The sequence below is a fragment of the Calypte anna genome, chromosome 2 (genome assembly GCF_003957555.1).
Source record: "Calypte anna isolate BGI_N300 chromosome 2, bCalAnn1_v1.p, whole genome shotgun sequence".
In the NCBI taxonomy this organism is placed as follows: Eukaryota; Metazoa; Chordata; class Aves; order Apodiformes; family Trochilidae; genus Calypte; species Calypte anna.
The window spans coordinates 4,894,435-4,912,966 of NC_044245.1; the positions used below are offsets into that span (position 1 = coordinate 4,894,435).

The 18,532-nt window shown below is 40.7% G+C and overlaps 1 protein-coding gene across 1 annotated transcript in view; it reads left to right on the forward strand.

Annotated features, from left to right (window-relative positions):
- The window catches only part of CRHR2 (corticotropin releasing hormone receptor 2), a 149,877-nt gene that overhangs the window by 111,377 nt on the left and 19,968 nt on the right, over positions 1-18,532 (forward strand). The window contains exons 6-9 of the mRNA XM_030444862.1: positions 130-247; positions 4,427-4,580; positions 7,806-7,866; positions 14,330-14,402. Of these exons, the coding sequence (XP_030300722.1) occupies positions 130-247; positions 4,427-4,580; positions 7,806-7,866; positions 14,330-14,402 (406 nt within the window). The remainder of the gene's footprint in view (positions 1-129; positions 248-4,426; positions 4,581-7,805; positions 7,867-14,329; positions 14,403-18,532) is intronic.

An 18,532-nucleotide genomic window follows, 5' to 3' on the forward strand; every position in this document is an offset into this window, starting at 1 on the left:
ATGGCTGGGGTTAGGCCAAGAGGAATTTTTCAATTGCACAAAATTAGCTTCCTGATTTTATACAGTAATTAATATCTGTGTGTCTGTATTCACTATATATGTTGATTTAAATGTAATTTCCCTGTTTAGGAGCATCAGATGCCTCCGGAATATTATCCACTGGAACTTGATCACTACATTCATCCTGAGGAATGTGATGTGGTTTCTGCTTCAAATGATAGATCACAACATACATGAAAGCAATGAAGTAAGTGCTCAGAGGCAGCATGTCCCTACCAGGTAGTCTGGGGGCAGACAGGGATGATCAATTTGTGCAATTGATGGAAATATTACAAAGGATTTTTAGGTATGTTCAAAAAGATGAAGAAAATTAGCTTAGGTTTGTTCAATTTTTATTTACTTCCTTATTACTGAATATCAAAGAAAGTTTGGAAGTAAAAATCCTCCCCAAAACCTTCTCTCTTATGTTCATGGACCATAGATACTTTCCAAATGTATGTAGTATCAGACATGGTGCCATGCAAGACACTGGACTTGGTGGTTCTTGAACTATTTTGTCAGAGCATCTTGCAGTGATGTGCAATTGTGTGGGAAAGGATTTATTCCAGAGGGCAACATCTCCATGATCTGGATACAGAAAGAATTGATTTGGCTGCTGAGGCTCTAAATCAGCTACTTTGCTGCCTAGAGTTAATGTGACCCCCAAGAAAATAAGACACAGAGCCTGAGGCAGTAGAATTTTAACTTACTGATGTGTTTCTGGGTTTTATTTACAAATATCCATTTCTCTTCTAATCTCTTCTTGAGATTGGCCTTGAGGATGAAGTTCTGCAGCCATCAGTTGCTGAAAAGGGTGGCTCATTCCTCCAGGGACCCAAACTTTTCCCTTCAGATCCTGCTTCTATTTTTGCACTAGCTCTCTGCCTTTTCTGGATCCTCTGGAGACAACTGAACCCTTGGAGACTGAATCCACTGACCTGATGAACTGCCCTAGCAAACAGAAAAGCAACAAGGAGTTTCCTGCTGACAAAGTTATCTTAAGTCAGATTTCTGTTGAGTGATTGAGGGTCAGAGACAGCTGAAGGGATGACAGAGATCTACACAATAAAAGAAATGGAAGGCTGAAAGGGTCAGGAAGTGGGGGCATCTTCTTTGTGTGGCATTGTACACTTTAAAAATAAGATGCATCCCCCTGCTCTCATTTCTCTTCTTCTCCATGTTATTTCTTGCTCATTCAAGTACCTCCCAACTGCAGATGCTTGTCTGGATCCCTGTGTAAGTTGTGTGATGCCTCCCACTGTTTAATCACCCAGCAGCCCCAATAATGTGAGGATTTCAGAAGGGATTAAAAGCATCCACTTTGAAAGAAAAAAAGAATTTTCTTTATTTTCATAGGGGAAAACTTTACATTTCCTTGGCAAGTAGTCCTTTTTCATAGTCCCTTGACAGTGTTCTCTTTCCCTTGTAATAGTTGTATAGTGGAATCTTCTCTTTCTAGGGGTAGCCCCTGGTATTTACTTCCATCATCAAGTAAAAAGTGTGCTAGAAACACAAGCACATGCTGCTATCAGGCACTGTGGCTCCACTCATGTAGAAATTGGTGCTGTAGCCAGTGAGAACCACCCCAGGAGCCTGGATATCCATTCATTTTAATATCAGCTGGACACTCATCATCCCTGGGTACCTTTTCAAATCTAAGATGTGACACCTGAACTTTAATCCTCTGCTCTGTGAAAACAAATCAAAAAGTCATTAGTACCCAGATAAAGAATTCATTTATGCATAACTCTGTATTATTATTCAGTCAGATGCTGCTTTGCTTCTATTTACTCCCTGCTTTGTCTGAATTTCTGACATTTTCAGGCTATGGGAGATGGTGTTAACTTGAGCTTTGTTGTTGCCACTTTTATGCCATGTGATTGACTCTGATGACACTGCTGGAAATCTTAATACAGATTTTTACAGTTACTTAGGAAAATAAAATTGGCTGGAGTCAGGCATTCAAATGTCTTTTAAATTGTGACCAGAAGGTGTCAAGGAAAATATAAACCTGCAAATAGAAGGACAGATCCTTACATGCCTCAGTTTTCATACACTCATCTTTTCTCTGCAAACAACCCAGTTCTTTATGCTTTATGCAAGCTTAGTGATAACTTGGTTATGTTCTTGTTCTGATATAAGTCAGAGTTAAAATAACAACACCAAAATCAATGGGAACAACATTATTGATCAAGCTAATGATGTGATCTCTTCTGTGCTGCTCAGTGGAGATGAAATAAAGCAGTTCCAGAAGCATAAAAGACTCAACCTGGAAATATTCTGCATGAAGTTCCAGTGGTTTTGTTAATAAATCAAGAGGAATTTCTGAGGATACCTGCAGCCTAATGGTGGCTACATGTGGGGATCAAGAATCCTCAGTCAAATAAATTAAAAGGTGTAGTGTAACAAGGCAACCAGGTGCCCCTAATTGCCAGGGAGTGGGCATGAGCTTGTGTTAAGCCCACCTGTGCCTAATTAGGGGCACCTGGTTGCCTTGTTACACTACAAAAAGGTATAAATTAATGAGTTCTACTAATTGGGTTTCTTAATCAGTAATAATAAATCCACAATTCCAAAAGGAGTTGCTCAAAATTAATTTTATTCTGGTTTCCAGTATCTTGTTGTCAGTCCACTGGCCAATTCTGCTGAGTTTTCACACAGGAACAGCTGGCTCAGGTAGAATTTTTTTTTTTTTTTAGTTCTCATGAAAATGGGAAGCTTTGGGGAAAAGAAAAATTGTGTAAGTGTTGCAACTGAGGGAGAGGATCAAGAATCTAGAGAATCTGTTATATCAGAGAATTTACATGAGATTAAGGCCACAAGGAAAGATTTGATTCATGCTTGTACCATCAAAAAAATCAAATGTGAGACTTTGGAAACATAATCTAACTAGTTTGGGGTTCAAACAGGAATGGAACCAAAACATTTATTTGATGTTAGCCAAAATTAGGGCTTAGAGGCTTTTTTGGGGGTTTTTGTGGCTTTATTTTGCTCAGGCCAAAAGGAGAAAAAGAAGAAAATTTATTTTGATTTAGACAAAATTTTGAAAACAAAATGTTTCATCTTCTTCTGAGTGTTGGTTTTTAATCCTAGTTTACAGAAAAAGCCAAACTAAATTTCTGATCTTAATGAAAAAATACAGAAATGAAACCTTTAATAAATACCTTTAATAAATACCAATAATATATCAACAATATACTTTAATAAACCTTTAATAAATACCAAAGATTTCTTCTCTTTCTTCAGCTCAGCAAACAGAAGTGAGCACAACTTGTGAATGGGCTAAAATTTTGTGTTTCCTATGCAATAAATTCTTAGCCCACAGAATTTTCCTAGGCTTGAGAGTGCATCTGCTGCTCTATTGACCTCCTCATTTCTCATCAGCAGCACCTCATGCATATGAAGTGTGAACTAAAATTAACCAAGGGGTCAAAAGTTTCCAATACTTTACAAGAGTTAATTAAAAGGATGGAAAATGGTGAGAGCAAAATGACATCAACGATAGCAGCTTACATAGGTAATTAATGTCATGCTCCAGGGAATATACTGAATGCTTGCTTGATCAGAAAGAAATTTTCCCAGATTTCTGTGTGCAGCACTATGGAAATTACCCTCAGCAGTTACTTGTGATTTATTGGTGTGGTTTTACCATCTGCCTCTCCGTAGCTAATTGCAGATTCTGTAGCTGAGCTCTCACTGCACAGCCAGTAGGAGAAGATGCCTTTACTGATACATTCAGCCTGGCAGAAAATTCCTGTTAAAGTTATGGCAAAATACAGATGTGATGTGTAGTGAGATGACTTACAGGCTGAAGCACTGATGTCATGATCAGGGGGGATGAAGTAGCTGATACAAGCATAGCTTTCAAGTAAAAGATCTTTTTTCTCAACGTCAGTGGTGCTCCTTTCTGTGGAAGTGAAGCCACACAGGGACATTAGCTTCTACCTTGCATTTTCTTTGAATTACTCAGCAGGTTGCTTATACTGCCTAAGATATCCTTAGAGTCTTATGTCATCATTGGATATGACCTAGGCTGTGGTTGTACCTCTCTGATAGGTCATCTGTCATCAGATCCCCTGCCCCCTCTTGCCTTCTTTCCATCCAGCTGCTTCTTAGACTGCTGGGGTGTGCCTAAGGCCATGGTAATTTTCCAGGCATGGTCAGGTTCAGGGGATTCTGTGTGTTGTGGTTAAATCCAAGCCTCAGCAGAACACCACAGCCATAGCTGTATCTTCCCAACAGCACCTGAGATACTGTGATTCCAAGCCACAGGTATAGATCTGCATCCCATGGATGAATTCTACCATTGATTTTTAAGGGAATAGGAAGCTAAAGAATTTTCATCATCTTACCATGATTTTAAAATATTCTTTTCTTTCCTTCCCAGCCCTGGTGTCGATGTATTACCACTGTCTACAATTATTTTGTGGTGACCAACTTCTTCTGGATGTTTGTGGAAGGCTGCTACTTGCACACTGCTATAGTGATGACTTATTCCACAGACAAGCTGAGGAAATGGGTCTTTCTCTTCATAGGATGGTGTAAGTGCCTTGTGGTGTGTTTAGGGTGTTTTACACTGAGCATCTTTCAAGTGATAAAGCCAAGAGTAGCAGGAGTAAGCATTAGAAATCCCACTGTAGTGAAATCTGACCTAACTTGGTCAGAATTTGGGGAATGCAGCATTTCATACCACGTCCCTTGCACTTTGTTCAGCAAAACAGGGATCACAACTCCTCATCCCCTGAGACATAACAGGCACTGCTCACGCCCAATGCACCTCTCCATCTCAGGAGAAAGAGAATCTGTTATATCAGAGAATTTACATGAGATTAAGGCCACAAGGAAAGATTTGATTCATGCTCGTACCATAAAAAAATCAAATGTGAGACTTTGGAAACCTAATTTTATTAGTTAGGGCTTCAAACAGGAATGGAGCCAAAACACTTATTTGGTATTAGCCAAAATTAGGGCTTGGAGGCTTTTTTGTTTGTTTGTGGCTTTATTTTGCTCAGGCCAAAAGGAGAAAAAGAAGAAAATTTATTTTGATTATTTTTTATTTATTTTGAATTATTTTTTTATTATTTTGATTTATTTTTGATCTGAAGAGACAGAGGAAACAATTCTAAATGAGGACCTAATGAGAAGCAAAGCCTAATTATCTGCCAGTCTGACCTTACAACTGTCCTTGGGAAGGAAAAAGTCATGTACCAGTCACATCTTTATACTATTCTTGTGGCTATTGAATGACAGAAAAATAGCTCATGCCATTACAGAATCACAGAATGTTTAGGTTGGGAGAGACCTCCAAGATCATCCAGTCCAATCATCTGAACATGAGCCAGCAGTGTGCCCAGGTGGCCAAGAAGGCCAATGGCATCCTGGGCTGGATCAGGAACAGCGTGGCCAGCAGGACCAGGGAAGGGATTCTGCCCCTGTGCTCAGCCCTGGTGAGGCCACAGCTTGAGTCCTGTGTCCAGTTCTGGGCCCCTCAGTTCAGGAAGGAGATTGAGGTGCTGGAGCAGGTCCAAAGGAGGCAACTGGGCTGGTGAAGGGACTCAAGCACAGATCCTGTGAGGAGAGGCTAAGAGAGCTGGGGGTGTTCAGCCTGAAGAAGAGGAGGCTCAGGGGAGACCTCATCAGTCTCTACAACTCCTTGAAAGGAGGTTGGAGCCAGGGGGGGGTTGGGCTCTTTTCCCAGGCAACTCTCAGCAAGACAAGAGGGCACGGTCTTAAGTTGTGCCAGGGGAGGTTTAGGTTGGAGATTAGAAAGAATTTCTTTCTGGAGAGGGTGATCAGACATTGGAATGGGCTGCCCAGGGAAGTAGTGGATTCTCCATCCCTGGAGATATTTCAAAAGAGCCTGGATGTGGCACTCAGTGCCATGAGCTGGGAACTGCAGCAGTAGTGGATCAAGAGTTGGACTTGATGATCTCTGAGGTTCCTTCCAACCCAGCCAATTCTATGATTCTATGATAGAATGTTAGGGGTTGGAAGGGACCTCTGGAAATCACCCAGTCCAACCCTCCTGCCAGAGGGATTCACCTAGAGCAGGTTGCACGAGATGACATCCAGGGAGATTTCCAATGTGTCCAGAGACAGAGACTCCACCACCCCTCAGGGCAGCCTGTTCCAACCTCCATTTTGTTGTGTCAGCCTGGGCCAGAGCAAAGGATGCTCCTTTGTGTGGCCATAAGATTGTGGAAAGCTCTTGATCCTTTCTTCTCAGCTTCGGTAAGGCTGTCTTTCAAATACTCTGGTGAGTTTGGGGTCTCAGGTCAACAGGGATATGGAAAAACTGGATGTTACCCAGTAGAAGGCTGCCAGTATGAGAAGGGGTCTAGAAGACATGACCTGTGAAGTGAGAATCAAGGAGCTGGGCTCAATTAATCTGGCAAAGAGAAAGATAAGGAAAGATCTGTTAAGTGCCAGGAATTTTTTTAGGACAGTTCCAATGATGATGCAGCCAAATTCTTCTTGATACTGGAAGATCTTGTGAGAGGGGGCAATAGCCACAAATTACAACCAGGGATGTTCCAGTTGGACAGGAAGTAAACAAACTTTATCCAAAAGGGAGTGCAACACTGGAACAGATGGCTTAGAAGCTGTGGAATCTCTTAACTCTGAAAGGATTAAAAATTCAGGAAGGGTAAATCCTGGCTAGGTGAGATTCTGCTGATGGTGCTGCTTGGAGCAGGAAATTGAGCTGGATACCTTCAGAGGTCCTTTCCAACCCTTATATCCATTATTTGAACTTGACCAGGAGAAGTTTAGCAAAAGAAGCCCCTGTGAGCAGCTTGTTCACCTGAATGCAAAATCTGGGGTCAAACAGAAGGAGTGAATGTGGCAGTTTCTCTCTGTTGAAAGAAGAAAGGTAGAAAAGAGGTCACAAACATTTTCTTTTCTGAAAGTAGAACAGCATTTTGTTTAGAAATGTCTCTTCCTGTCAGAATTGAGCAGAAGCAATAGGATTGCAGTCCTGAAGGCAGAAACAGACTTGGAAAAAAAATATGTTTTCCAATCCAAAATCAAACGGGGGGAGAGTTGTAGTATAAAGAATATATTTAGATGGGGAATTGGTTTTTTCCCAATATTTTTTTCCCAATGTTTTCCAATCCTGTCACCAAACTGTAAAATCAGCTTCTTGAACAGGTCTCACAGCCCCCCCTGACTGGTTTCTCCCCAGTTTTTTCCCTCCCCCTCTCTCAAGAGTCGTCTGGGTCTCTGATTGCTGAATATGAGTGCTCTGAGCTGAATATACCTTTCCTCTCACCCTTTTGGGGGCTTTTGGGTTCTGCTTTGCCTTCTCATCCATAGTCTTTTACTATCCTTAGTGTCATTCTATTTTTCACAAAGAAAAGTAGAATGTTTTCCTCCAGGAGAAAGGACTTGGCTTCATTTTTATGTTTATGCCTGGCAAGAACATGGGGGAAACTGATGGAATATGAAAAGTGACCAAAATTGCCTTTAACACATCCAAAACTGTTCTGATGACTTATATACAAATACAAATATCTGTGTGTGGTAATAATATTAATTTTTCTAAGTGATACTAGAATTTTCTCCTTTTGAGATGATTTTCTTACATATACATAAAGAAGTCTTAGTAATTGCAATGTCTCAAGTATACCAAGTTAGGACCAAATTTATTTAGAGTCTTGCAGTTCATTGACCAAGGACTTAACAGTCTTCACACAAATCTGAATGTACCTCTGTATTATCCATCCACACATGGGTTGTGATTAACTCTTGATTTTTTGTTCTTGCAGGTATTCCTTGCCCCATCATCATTGCCTGGGCCATTGGCAAACTATATTATGAAAATGAACAGTAAGTGATGTTAATATTTGTGTTTATGGAGCTCTCTACATAAATTAAGAAATTCCTGCAGGGGGAACTGATAATTTAGAATGAAGGATGGTTGATAGGAAAGAGGAAAGCTCAAATCACCTCTATCCTAATTCAGGACATCTCAAATTTCAGAGAGCTACCTGAAAATACCTTTCCCAAATATCCTTGCCTAAGGTCTGAAGCTTTCATTTGATAACTTCATACATGATTTGCAGCCAGGATAATCCCCTTCAGTGGGAGTTATGCTTGAGTAAGACCTTGATCAAAACTCCAGTTGAGTGCTAAAGGGTTTTAGCCTTCTGGGTCTGCAGAATTCAGCCTCCAGTCTGCCAAGAACACTCTTATGGCAGGATTTTTTACATTTCTGGTTTTTCCAATTGGAAGCAGCTGGTGCATGAAATTGAAAAATATGGGAGATTAAGAGGTATCTATGTTTTGGGAATTCTTCCTCCAAATATCAGTACTGGTCAGATATAGATCATCTTGTGCTTTTCAGTTAGTTTTGGATCAATGTCTGTTGTCTGGTACAGCTCCCATCCCTGACCTTAAAAAAATTCTTTCTCTGAATCTGTTGTTTCTAGAGCACTGGGTGTCTGTCTGTAGTGCAGGTGATGAAATCTCAGTGTCCACCTTGTTGGTGTCTGCATCTGCACTGATCTGGGTTCTCTTTATGATCAGCTGTGATCAATGAAAACATTAAATGAAGTCTGGGGTGCATTCCTTCTCATCCAGGAGAAAATGTCTAAAGTAGGGTGGATGAATTAGACTTAGAGGCACTGTTTCCCCTGACTGTTAGGAAAATGGATAGGATGACTGCCTGAGATTTGGGCATCCATGCTGTAGGATCCTACCTTTATAGACTGGGGCAATTCCACTCTCTCAAGCCACAGGGCATAAACCTTGGGTTATCCTTTGTCATAGTTAGCTACTTAGTACAAATTAAAACAGCACAGAAAATCCCCCCCAAAAACTCCACAAAGTGAGTCTCTTGTTGTGGTTTCTTCTGGGGCTGCATCTGAACAATGTGTAATTTGCTTTTAATTTCTGCTGCTTCTGATTTTTACTAGGACAGCAAGAAAAGAAAAGACATAAAGCTGGAACTTTGCCTTACTTGACTTCTCTAGAGTGTTCAGGATTATCCAGGAAGAGAAAAAACAACCCTCAAGAATGCTGAAACCAGTGTTGTTTTCTCTCTCCTGTATCTTTAATGGTGACTTTGAAGGTGATAATCTAATTCCTAAGAGTTACACACATTCATGGCCAGGATGGATGGGATTAGATCAACCTGGTTTAATGGAACCTCCCCATGCAGGGAAGTTGGACAAGGTGATTTTAAAGGTCCCTTCCAACCCAAACCTTTCTATGATTCTATGATATTGGAAATCACACAGACATCTTGTCCATGTAAATCCTCCCTGGATGATAACCTCAGATAAGCAGATTTCCCTGCTTTCTGTGCTCACAGACTGTCTTGAAGGATCACAACATTCTGGGTATGCTTCATGATCAGGCTCCATGTAGCTCCCACGTTGCACAAAGCAGGGCAGTGTGGCTGTTGCTCATTCTGCTGAAGTAGCATTTTTAGCTCTAGAACTAGAGCTGAAGGAACAAGTCAGCTTAAACAGCACAAAAGAAAAAATAACCAAAACCTGTGTCTTGAAACCTGGAGAGGTAGAACACCACATCCTTTAATAATGGCAGTGCACATGAAACATTTCTGTTGGGAGTTCCACACCAGGGTCTGAACAGCTCCTTTTGGAAGGCTGCTCATCACTCCCAAAAGCAACAGTGGAAAGTAGAACCCCAGACAGAAACATTCCACAGCATCTGTGGTCCTGCTGCACATGAGGTGGTTAGATGGAGAAGCCACTGCATCATCTGGACCAATGCCTTTCACCATCTCTGTATCCCTTCAAATGAATGTGAGAGATTCTCCCCTTGATATTTCATAGACATGAAGACAGACATGGTGTATTTACCTGTTTCTAGCAAAGGTGAAATGGCCCAGATCCTGCACAACAAGGGAAAAGGGGATAAAAATACAGTCAGGAGGGCATGAAAAGCAAAGTGATCCTGTTTGGTGTGCAGAATCCCCAGGCTGTTCCTGCTGAGCCTTGACCAAAGGCAAAGCTCTTGTAAATGAAGAACTGATAAGGCCACTAAGCTGTAAGGCAAAGGTTATTAAATAAAATCTGCTTTATGTATTTGTAGTAATGTCATATGCAGAGGAGCCTCAGTCAAGGAAATGAAGTGAAACAAAACAAGAGATTAATAATTTGCTTATGTTCTTGCTGGCTGTCTCCCAGCCTGAGAGGAACAGATTCTGCTGAACAGTCACATGTGGAGCACATGTTGGAATGGGCCCAGGTGAACATCTCTGTGAGGTTGAGTGTGTATTTAAGCTACTTATGGCCTCTTTTCCTCTCCAGTCCATGAGCTACTGGACCAGTTTGGACTAAATTTTGTGGCATTTGCAGAATGCTTTCTCTGTGCTGGGATACTATAGAAATCATGCCTTTAATCTGAACTCTCTAAGTGTGTGCAAATATAAACAGATGAGACAAAAGTAACCCCTCACTTTGAGAAAGAATTGTTGTCAGGATACTGGAGCATCTCTTGTGTGAGAGGCTGAGAGAGTTTTCTTCTCTAGTGGAGAAGAAAAGACTCAGGGGGATCCTATCAATGAATTTAAGTATCTTAGAGGAGGTTGTGAAGAAGGTGAAGCCAGACACTTTTTGGTGGTACCCATCTGAACATCAGGAAACAACTTTTTACTGGGAATGCTGGAAGAGGTTGCCCAGGGAAACTGTGGAGCTCCTCAAAAGCCAGCTTGGCAGGACTCTGAGCAGTCTGTGTCAGCTGGCTCTGCTTTGAGCAGGGGGGGGATAGACAAGACAATCTTTAGAGGTCCCAGCCAACTATTCCATTCCATTCCATGAAAACAGGCTGCTCTCCCCAGCCAGCCTGCCTGTTCTGCTCCATTTACCTTATCCACGTGTTATTCCCCCCATGAGGTCAGACCCAGCACACTGAACACATGCAGAAAACATGTCCTCTCCTGCAGCTTCCAAGACTGTTTGTTTATTCCAGCTCAAAATTCAGGACAAAATGGGAAACTTCTCTTCTTCAGCTGGGTGTCCACTCAAACTGGAGCTCCAGCTGCATGGAGGCTCAACTGAGGTTCAGTTTATGTAGCTCATAATGTGTTAAGAGCTCAAAACAGCAGACAGGAAGAGTGCTGAGAAAATACTTCAACCAGATCCTAATTTTTTTTATTTTTGTCCTTACTAGAGACCACATTCTGCACATTGAAGCAAATATAATTGGTATTATGGCAAATGTCCTGTCTGAGGGATGCAGTTCTTTTGCAAATCTGCCCAAAAAGAGTACTATTGAGTCTCAGTAATAATAAATAAGTAAAAAGCAAAACACAAACACCATTCAAATTGATCAATAATTATTGTAAGAATTCCATTGATGGACAGTTGACAAGGGGAAGAACATTAGTAAGATCTAATTACAATAATCATAAAATCAGTGGTGGTTTCTGTTATATAAAGAACTATTAGAAAACCATGAAGCATATTAATTACAGCTATTCAGTAAAAGTGTGTTTACACCTCTCAGTCTAATCAGAACTGTCTTCCTAAATTGTTCTTTTCAGTATTCAGGGAGTGGTTGTTTATTCTTTCAGAGGTAAAAAGAGGTTTCTCATTTTGGTGTTAAAGAAGTGTGCAGTGCTGATTTAATTGCAGAAATAATGGCTTACATGGGGGTTAAAGTGAGAGTTTAGATGGCAGCCAGAAAAGTTTCCAGTATCTCAGCTAATGGCCCAGTCTGAACAGTTAAACTGGAAACATGAAATACAGCTAATCAGATGCAGACATGTGGAATGACACTGGCAAATTTGTCTTCTTTCCCTTACTAGCCTGGTTTAGGGGGAATATTAGAAATTTTAAGATCACAAATCTATTTTATAGCCTAATAAATTTAACACTGTTGTGGAAAAGAATTTTTTTTTTCTCCACTAAATCCTGAAGCATCCATCTCCCATGGCCATACCTGGGTCCAGCTTTGGCCCCAGCTGCACAGTGGTGTGAATCTACAGATGATGCTTCACTCAGTGCCACTTTGCTCTAATTCTGGGCTTCCCATAATAAATATCAGAATTTTGCTCTTTATTATGTTCTCACAGCTAAGAAATATTTAAATTACAAGGAGCAACGAGCAGCCTTTGCCCTGGAACCTCATTTGCACCCTACCAACTCTGTTCCAAATTCTCTGCTGAATTTTTCTAGCCTTCTGAATTCTGCCATATGCCTCAGCCTGTTTCTTATTAGTCCCTCTGCTAGAACAGCCAGCTTCCCAGAAACTGCTCTTCCATAACAGCTCTTGGTTCTCTGGCTTTCAAGCAATATATCATAGTTCTCCCAAAATGCCCTTCAAAATGCTCACTCAAATATAGGTCTTGCAAATTCTGGAGAGTTGTGTTTCCTGCCTTGGCATATTTTGCAATTCATTTTTCTTCATAGCTTTCCATCTCCATAACAAAAACAAAAAAACAGAAAAGGCCAAATAAATCTGTTTCCTTCATTTAAGGCTGCCACAGGGATTCTTCTTGGATGGTAACTTGGCTGCAGCAAGAACCTTATTCCAAGTCTTGCCTCTCATCACCCAATTTGGGAGGATTATTTGCAAAATTATCAGTTTCGAATAATTAACAGTCAGTGCACCAGGGAATAACAGTCATGGTTTATATTAATAAAATATTCAAAACCCTCTCATTTATTTGGAACTTAAAAGATGTAGAAATTGAATCAAGAAGAGGAAAGAAACTGTGTGATACTGAATTATTTTCCTAGATATCTGCTGCATATTTCACTATTTCTGTACATTCAGTCCAGTAGGAGCAATTTGCAGTGGGCAGACAATTTCTGCTTCAGCAAGCAACACATTTTGGGGCAAGGCTTTGGGGGTATTGTGTGATTCAAGCCATCTGAGCTCTTACTTTCCTTATCTCAATCTATTTCCTTTGGATTCATGAGGTTGTGTCATACAGACTGTAACTTCTTTGGAGCAATTAGTATGATTTCTTGAATGTTTTTAAAAGTGAAAATCTTCACCTGTCTTTATGGTCTCCTTAGCTCAAGAATTACCCCTCTTTTCCTGTCTCCAGTGGCACTAAGCTTAGCTTTTCTTGCAAAGCAAATACGAAGTAATTTTTTCTTGTTTATGGTACCCACAAATAGGAAGAAAAGTCTGAGATCCTTGATCTCCAGAATCTACTTCCTAAGGTATCCAGAGCTCCAATGACCCAAACTTTCAGGCATGATGATGGCAAGGTTGCTTCTCCTTGGTGCAACCAGACCTTGTGGCTCTATCTGCAATATTAAATTAGCTGGGCCTGGAATCATTCCTTGGGCCTGGGATCCAAATGTCATGGAGTACTTCACATCCATATTATTAAAACCTCTTGGCCTTCAAACCAGGGTAGCTGCAGTTTGTGTACTTTTGGGAACGGCCTCTGGCTCATGCTGGCTCCCGATCCGCTCCCCAGGGATAGTTTGGGAGTTGGTTATTGTTTGGCCTGGGTCAAAACTGTAACAAGGAAGATGTAATGGTGTAAATGATTGAATCCAGGCCTAAGCCTGGTGTCTTATTCGTTCATTGACATAAATATAGCTGATTTATTACTCCCAGTTCAGAGGATGAAGCTGATGTCACCACAGGTCACTGCAGAATCAGAGGCTCAGGGTTGTGTAACACAGCAAGGAAAAAAAAAATGACAATTAGTGGGAGTGAAATTGAGCCAGCACCCTGTCACACATGTCACTTCCAGGCTCTCTGCTCATTTGAGGTCCTTCCATTCACTGGTGGCTTCATTTGTTGGTTTCCTTTTGGTGATGTGGCATCAGGTGCTTCAAATGATGTTTCTGCAAGCTGGATTTGGTGGTCAGCAGCTTGCTCCAAATCCAATGGGATGAACTCCTTATTCATCCAGTATCTTATTTAAAATAGACAGCTTGAGGCATATTTGTTGTATGTAAAAGTCCTTATTTTTTGAAATTGAAATGTTGCTGGACACTGCAATAGATAATATATTTTTGTCCTTACAAACAGTATTTCTTTCATCCCGTTTTCAGACCCAGCAGGTCACATCTTCTGCATCCTTCTTATAGCAGGTGCTCACATTTCTTGGTAACATTTATAAGGGCAATTGCCAGAAATGTAATGGGAATATGAGTGGTCTAGTGGGAGCTCAGAGCTGTGTCCAAACAAGAGGTGGCCTTGTAGAAGAAAACTCAGCCACTTACTGATTATGTACATGATTAAACAACTTGGGGAATAAGGGAACATCTCTCCATGGTGTCCTTGGTATTAAAATATAAAAGAAGTGCATTCCCCTTTATAAATTATTTTCTTACTTGTTTTTGTCTTCCAGATGCTGGTTTGGAAAAGAGCCAGGGAAATACATTGACTACATCTATCAAGGCCCAGTGATTCTTGTTCTTCTGGTAAGCATGAGTGTGGGTGGACGGACACTGCCATCCCTCACTGAGGGATAATTTGAAAGGCACCTGTGATGTTTCACATTCCCCATTAAGTAAAATAAAACACAAAGAGGGTGAAACATCTTTAGCTGTTCTCTGAACTTGCCACAGTAGCTAATACTGCAAGTCAGAATTGCAGTGATCTGGTTTGGGCTGTTCCCTTGAGCTTAGACCATTCTCTCCTCCTCCCTTTGTGATGCTGTTTGCCTTTATCCCTTCTGTTCAGTGTTTTGGAGATGTAGGAAGGAAAGATGTTCAAAAGCAGGAGGTACATGTGTGTTTGGTTGGTAGCTTTCCTGGTGTTAAGTTTCTTTTTCAGTGCTGCCCACAGGTAACAGGCTGTGCATCTGTGTACCCAATGCTCTGTCCCCAGTAGGCAGAGGAAGATGGAAACTCACCCATAAACCATTTTAAACCTTCAACTAAAATGCAGTGATGCTTTCCCAGAAAATAATGGGTGTGGATGGGACAGTGCTGAAACAAATGAACCTATTCTTACACTTTTTTGTGGCAAAAGCCACCAGGGAAGAGGGAAAATTAGAATTCAATGAGCTCAGTGGGGTCCCCTCTCTCAAGGAACCAGAGACTGATAAATCTGTCCTTTATACTACAGCACCTCTGGAGAAGGTGCAAACACTTCAGAGTAGGCAGATACTGCCAAGTTTTTCAAGGTTCAGAAACCTTGAGCTCTCACCTTCTCAGTGCTTTGCCTTTCATGTGATTCAGCATGAAAAAAGCTTTTCTGTTGCCTAGGAAGGCAGCTACTGCTCTCAATGTTTCTCAGCTTGGAATCAGGAGAGTTCATTTCAGTGTTAATGGTTAAGATGCAGCAAACAGATCAGACTGTGTGTAGCTGGGGGGAAAAAAAAAAAAAAAAGGTAGTAGGAGTCTTGTTTTATGTAAAAATTATTTTCTTCCATTTCAAGTTGGTGTGATACACACAATGTAATTGCATGGCACCAGGGGAGCCATCCAAAAACCCAGTGTAACAGTAAGTTGACTCATTGATTTAGAGACTCATTCACAAGCAAATCCTGTTTAGACAACACAAGAAAACATGTTTGCAATACTCGGTGCATTTAGTTTTCACATCATTGCTAGAAGTCTGTGAATCCAGCATAACCCCTTTGGTCAACAAGATCTGTAAAATCCTTGGATAGCATCTCAGGTGGATACCACATGATTTAGAGTCATGAAAAGAGCTGTGTTCTCCTCAGAATGTCACTTTCTATTTAAAGACCCCAAAGAGGCACAGAAAACTGAGGTGCAGGAGGCTGCCTTTTTATATGAGAGCTCTTAAATCTGCTTCTAATTTAGAGCAGCCTTGAGACCCCCTCAAAACTAAGCCAATAACTCTACTGCCCTGAGCTGAGGTTGTGTGTTGAAGCTTTTTACATTGGCCTGTGCTTGATCTCTAATTAAACCTTTAATGAGATAACAACAGTAATTGCACAGTGGGGAAGAAAGCAGCTGATACAGTTTGGAGAAGTAACATAAGGGCAAGTCCTTCCTTCCCTCTCCTTATGGTGACTTCCATCAGAAATCACAGCTGGGTGAGGAAAAGAGCTCCCTGGGATGACAGTCTGGCTGCCAAATCTGCAAGCTCCTGTTACAATACACTCCTGATTGCTAAAATGTGCCCTCATCCTCTTTATTTTTCTAAACTGAGAGTGGTCTTGTATTTATGATTATAGTGCCCAACTCCATGGTGTGTTAAGCAATTTGTCAGCCTCATTTTTTGATCCTCATTCAGATAAAAGGCAAAATCCTATAGAATGACTCAAGAATTGCTTATTATTATTGAAGGCACTGACCTTTTCAAGGGTGCCCTGAGAAATGCTGGACTAAGGGCACTGAAGTAGGGTGTCTGCCATGTACTCAGGGCAGCACAGCCAAATCTGACCCCCAATATGTCAGTTTGCCTCTTTGATGGGAACAAAGTCCTGCTTTCCCCTTCCCTTCACTAGAAAAATGAAGACACAAAGATTTCAAGAATAACCCAACTCTGTGACCTCTTTCAGTCACAGCTAATGAGCTGGATTTGAACTAATGAAGAATTGAAATATTCAGCTGAAGTTAATGCTTTATGAAATATATATATATATATACTGGACAAATCTGTGCACTGCTGAAAAGATAAGAGAGATGTGAAGGTTACAAGAAGAAATTAATGTTATTAATGTTAATGAGGGCTCACAGGAAGCCCTAAAAGTCTGCAAACTCCATCAGATTACAGTTCCTGTCCATATGTGAGCACTCAGCCTCTGGCAGGTAAGACTGGTTTCACCTACTTTAGGTAGAAAAGGACCAAGTTTCCAGTGAAATAGCTCAGTTTAATTTTTGGTTACCTGTTAGACAAAGGTAACATCCCTGTGCGTTCCAGAGCCATCATTATGGATCTTGGCAGTGTGATTAGAGAGGTCTTGGTGAATATCCTTAGTTCAGAGAGATGAAGCCCACATCTACAGATGCCAAGTCTCTTGAAAAGATGGGAGGATTTTGTCTATCAAAAGTTATTTCCACTGGTTCTGACTTTTTTTGTCTGTATGCATTGAACTGCAGCAGCACAAGGTAACACCAAGAAACAGGGCAGGAAGGAATTCCAAATTTCATATAAAGGCTGGACCAAAAATAAAGCTTTTTGATCATGGTAGCAATCCTCAGCTTCATCCTTGAACCTTATTATTCTTTCTTATATCTCAGGGGACAAAATGTTTGAACAATGCAGTAGAGAGATGTGTTTGATTGCTTTCCTACTTGTCTTTAGAAAAAAACTTGAATATTGAATTGGGCTTGAAATAGGGAAATCATTTCAGAGAACATTTCAGAAGCAAAGGAAATCAGGTAGAGATGCTGATATGGAATATTGGGTGAGAACCTTGTACAACAAAAATGTGAGGGAGAAAACGTCAGTAATCATCCTTCTTTGTTTCATTCCTGAATGGATTCTGGCTTGAACATTTCCCAGGAGAGATCAAACCATCCAGTACATTAGATGCTTAGAAATTCAACTTCTGATTGCACTAGAAAAATACACTCTGCTAGATATTTTCTATTCAAAGTAGCTTTGGTTTTGTTGTTTGTTTTTTTTTTAAAATTCTGGTATTTTTTCTCTTTCCTCAGAGATGAGTTTTAATCATACATCCCTCTCTGAAGGTAAAGAAGGGGCAAAGGGTTGAAAATATATACTAGGGAACTGTGTTTCAGCCTGATTTTATTAAGACAAATAGATTTTTTGTGTGGAATTTTAAATGCAATGCCTGAGAAACCATGAGAATACAGCAAGACCAGGGGATCAATCTCAGCAAACAGGCACCAGGGGCATTCAATAGAGCTGCTTGTTTGTCTCAGTAACTGCTCCTGTGATATGAACCCATATGACCCCAGGTATGAACTGCCCTCCAGGATTTCTTGGAGTCAAAATGGTGTTGAATTTTCAGTTTTTTTAAAAACCAGATCAAATATTTAGTTTTTTCTAATGTTACACCCAGCTGTAAAAGAGTTTTTTTCCCCTTTCTCTTGAGAACTGAACAATTTCCTAACCTCTGCTTTTTGGGTCTTGTTGAAAATAAATCACCCAAGTCAATTAACTGCTGGGATAAGCAGGTCTATCAGCTGATAGGAAGACCTGGAGTTCACTTCTGTCTCTGCTTTCATCATCTATTTACTTTTGAACAAGTCAGATTGCTGATCTAGGTCTCCAGGCATAAAGCAAGCTTAGTGGTACTTACCTTCTCTAGTAAAAGGCTTTGAGATCCCTGGATGACAAGTGCTGTAGAAGACTTAAATGTCCTTAAGAAGCTGGGCTCATCCTCATTGCAGAGTGGAGTTTTGCTCAGGGGGTGGCTGAGACATCTCCTGAAGTGGTCCTCATGGTGTGCTAATTATTAAGGATGTAGCCTTTTTGTGGTGGGGAGATAAAAGCTTTCCCACTGGGGCAAGATACTCAAGGTATCTGTTTCATTTTCCCTTGCCTTCCTATCTGGCTGGCTTATCTTTTTCCTCGACCACTTTATTTTTCCTAATGATTTTTTTTATTTTTAATTTCCTTCTTTCTATAGATTCCCAGTTTTTCCACTGCCACCAAGGTTATA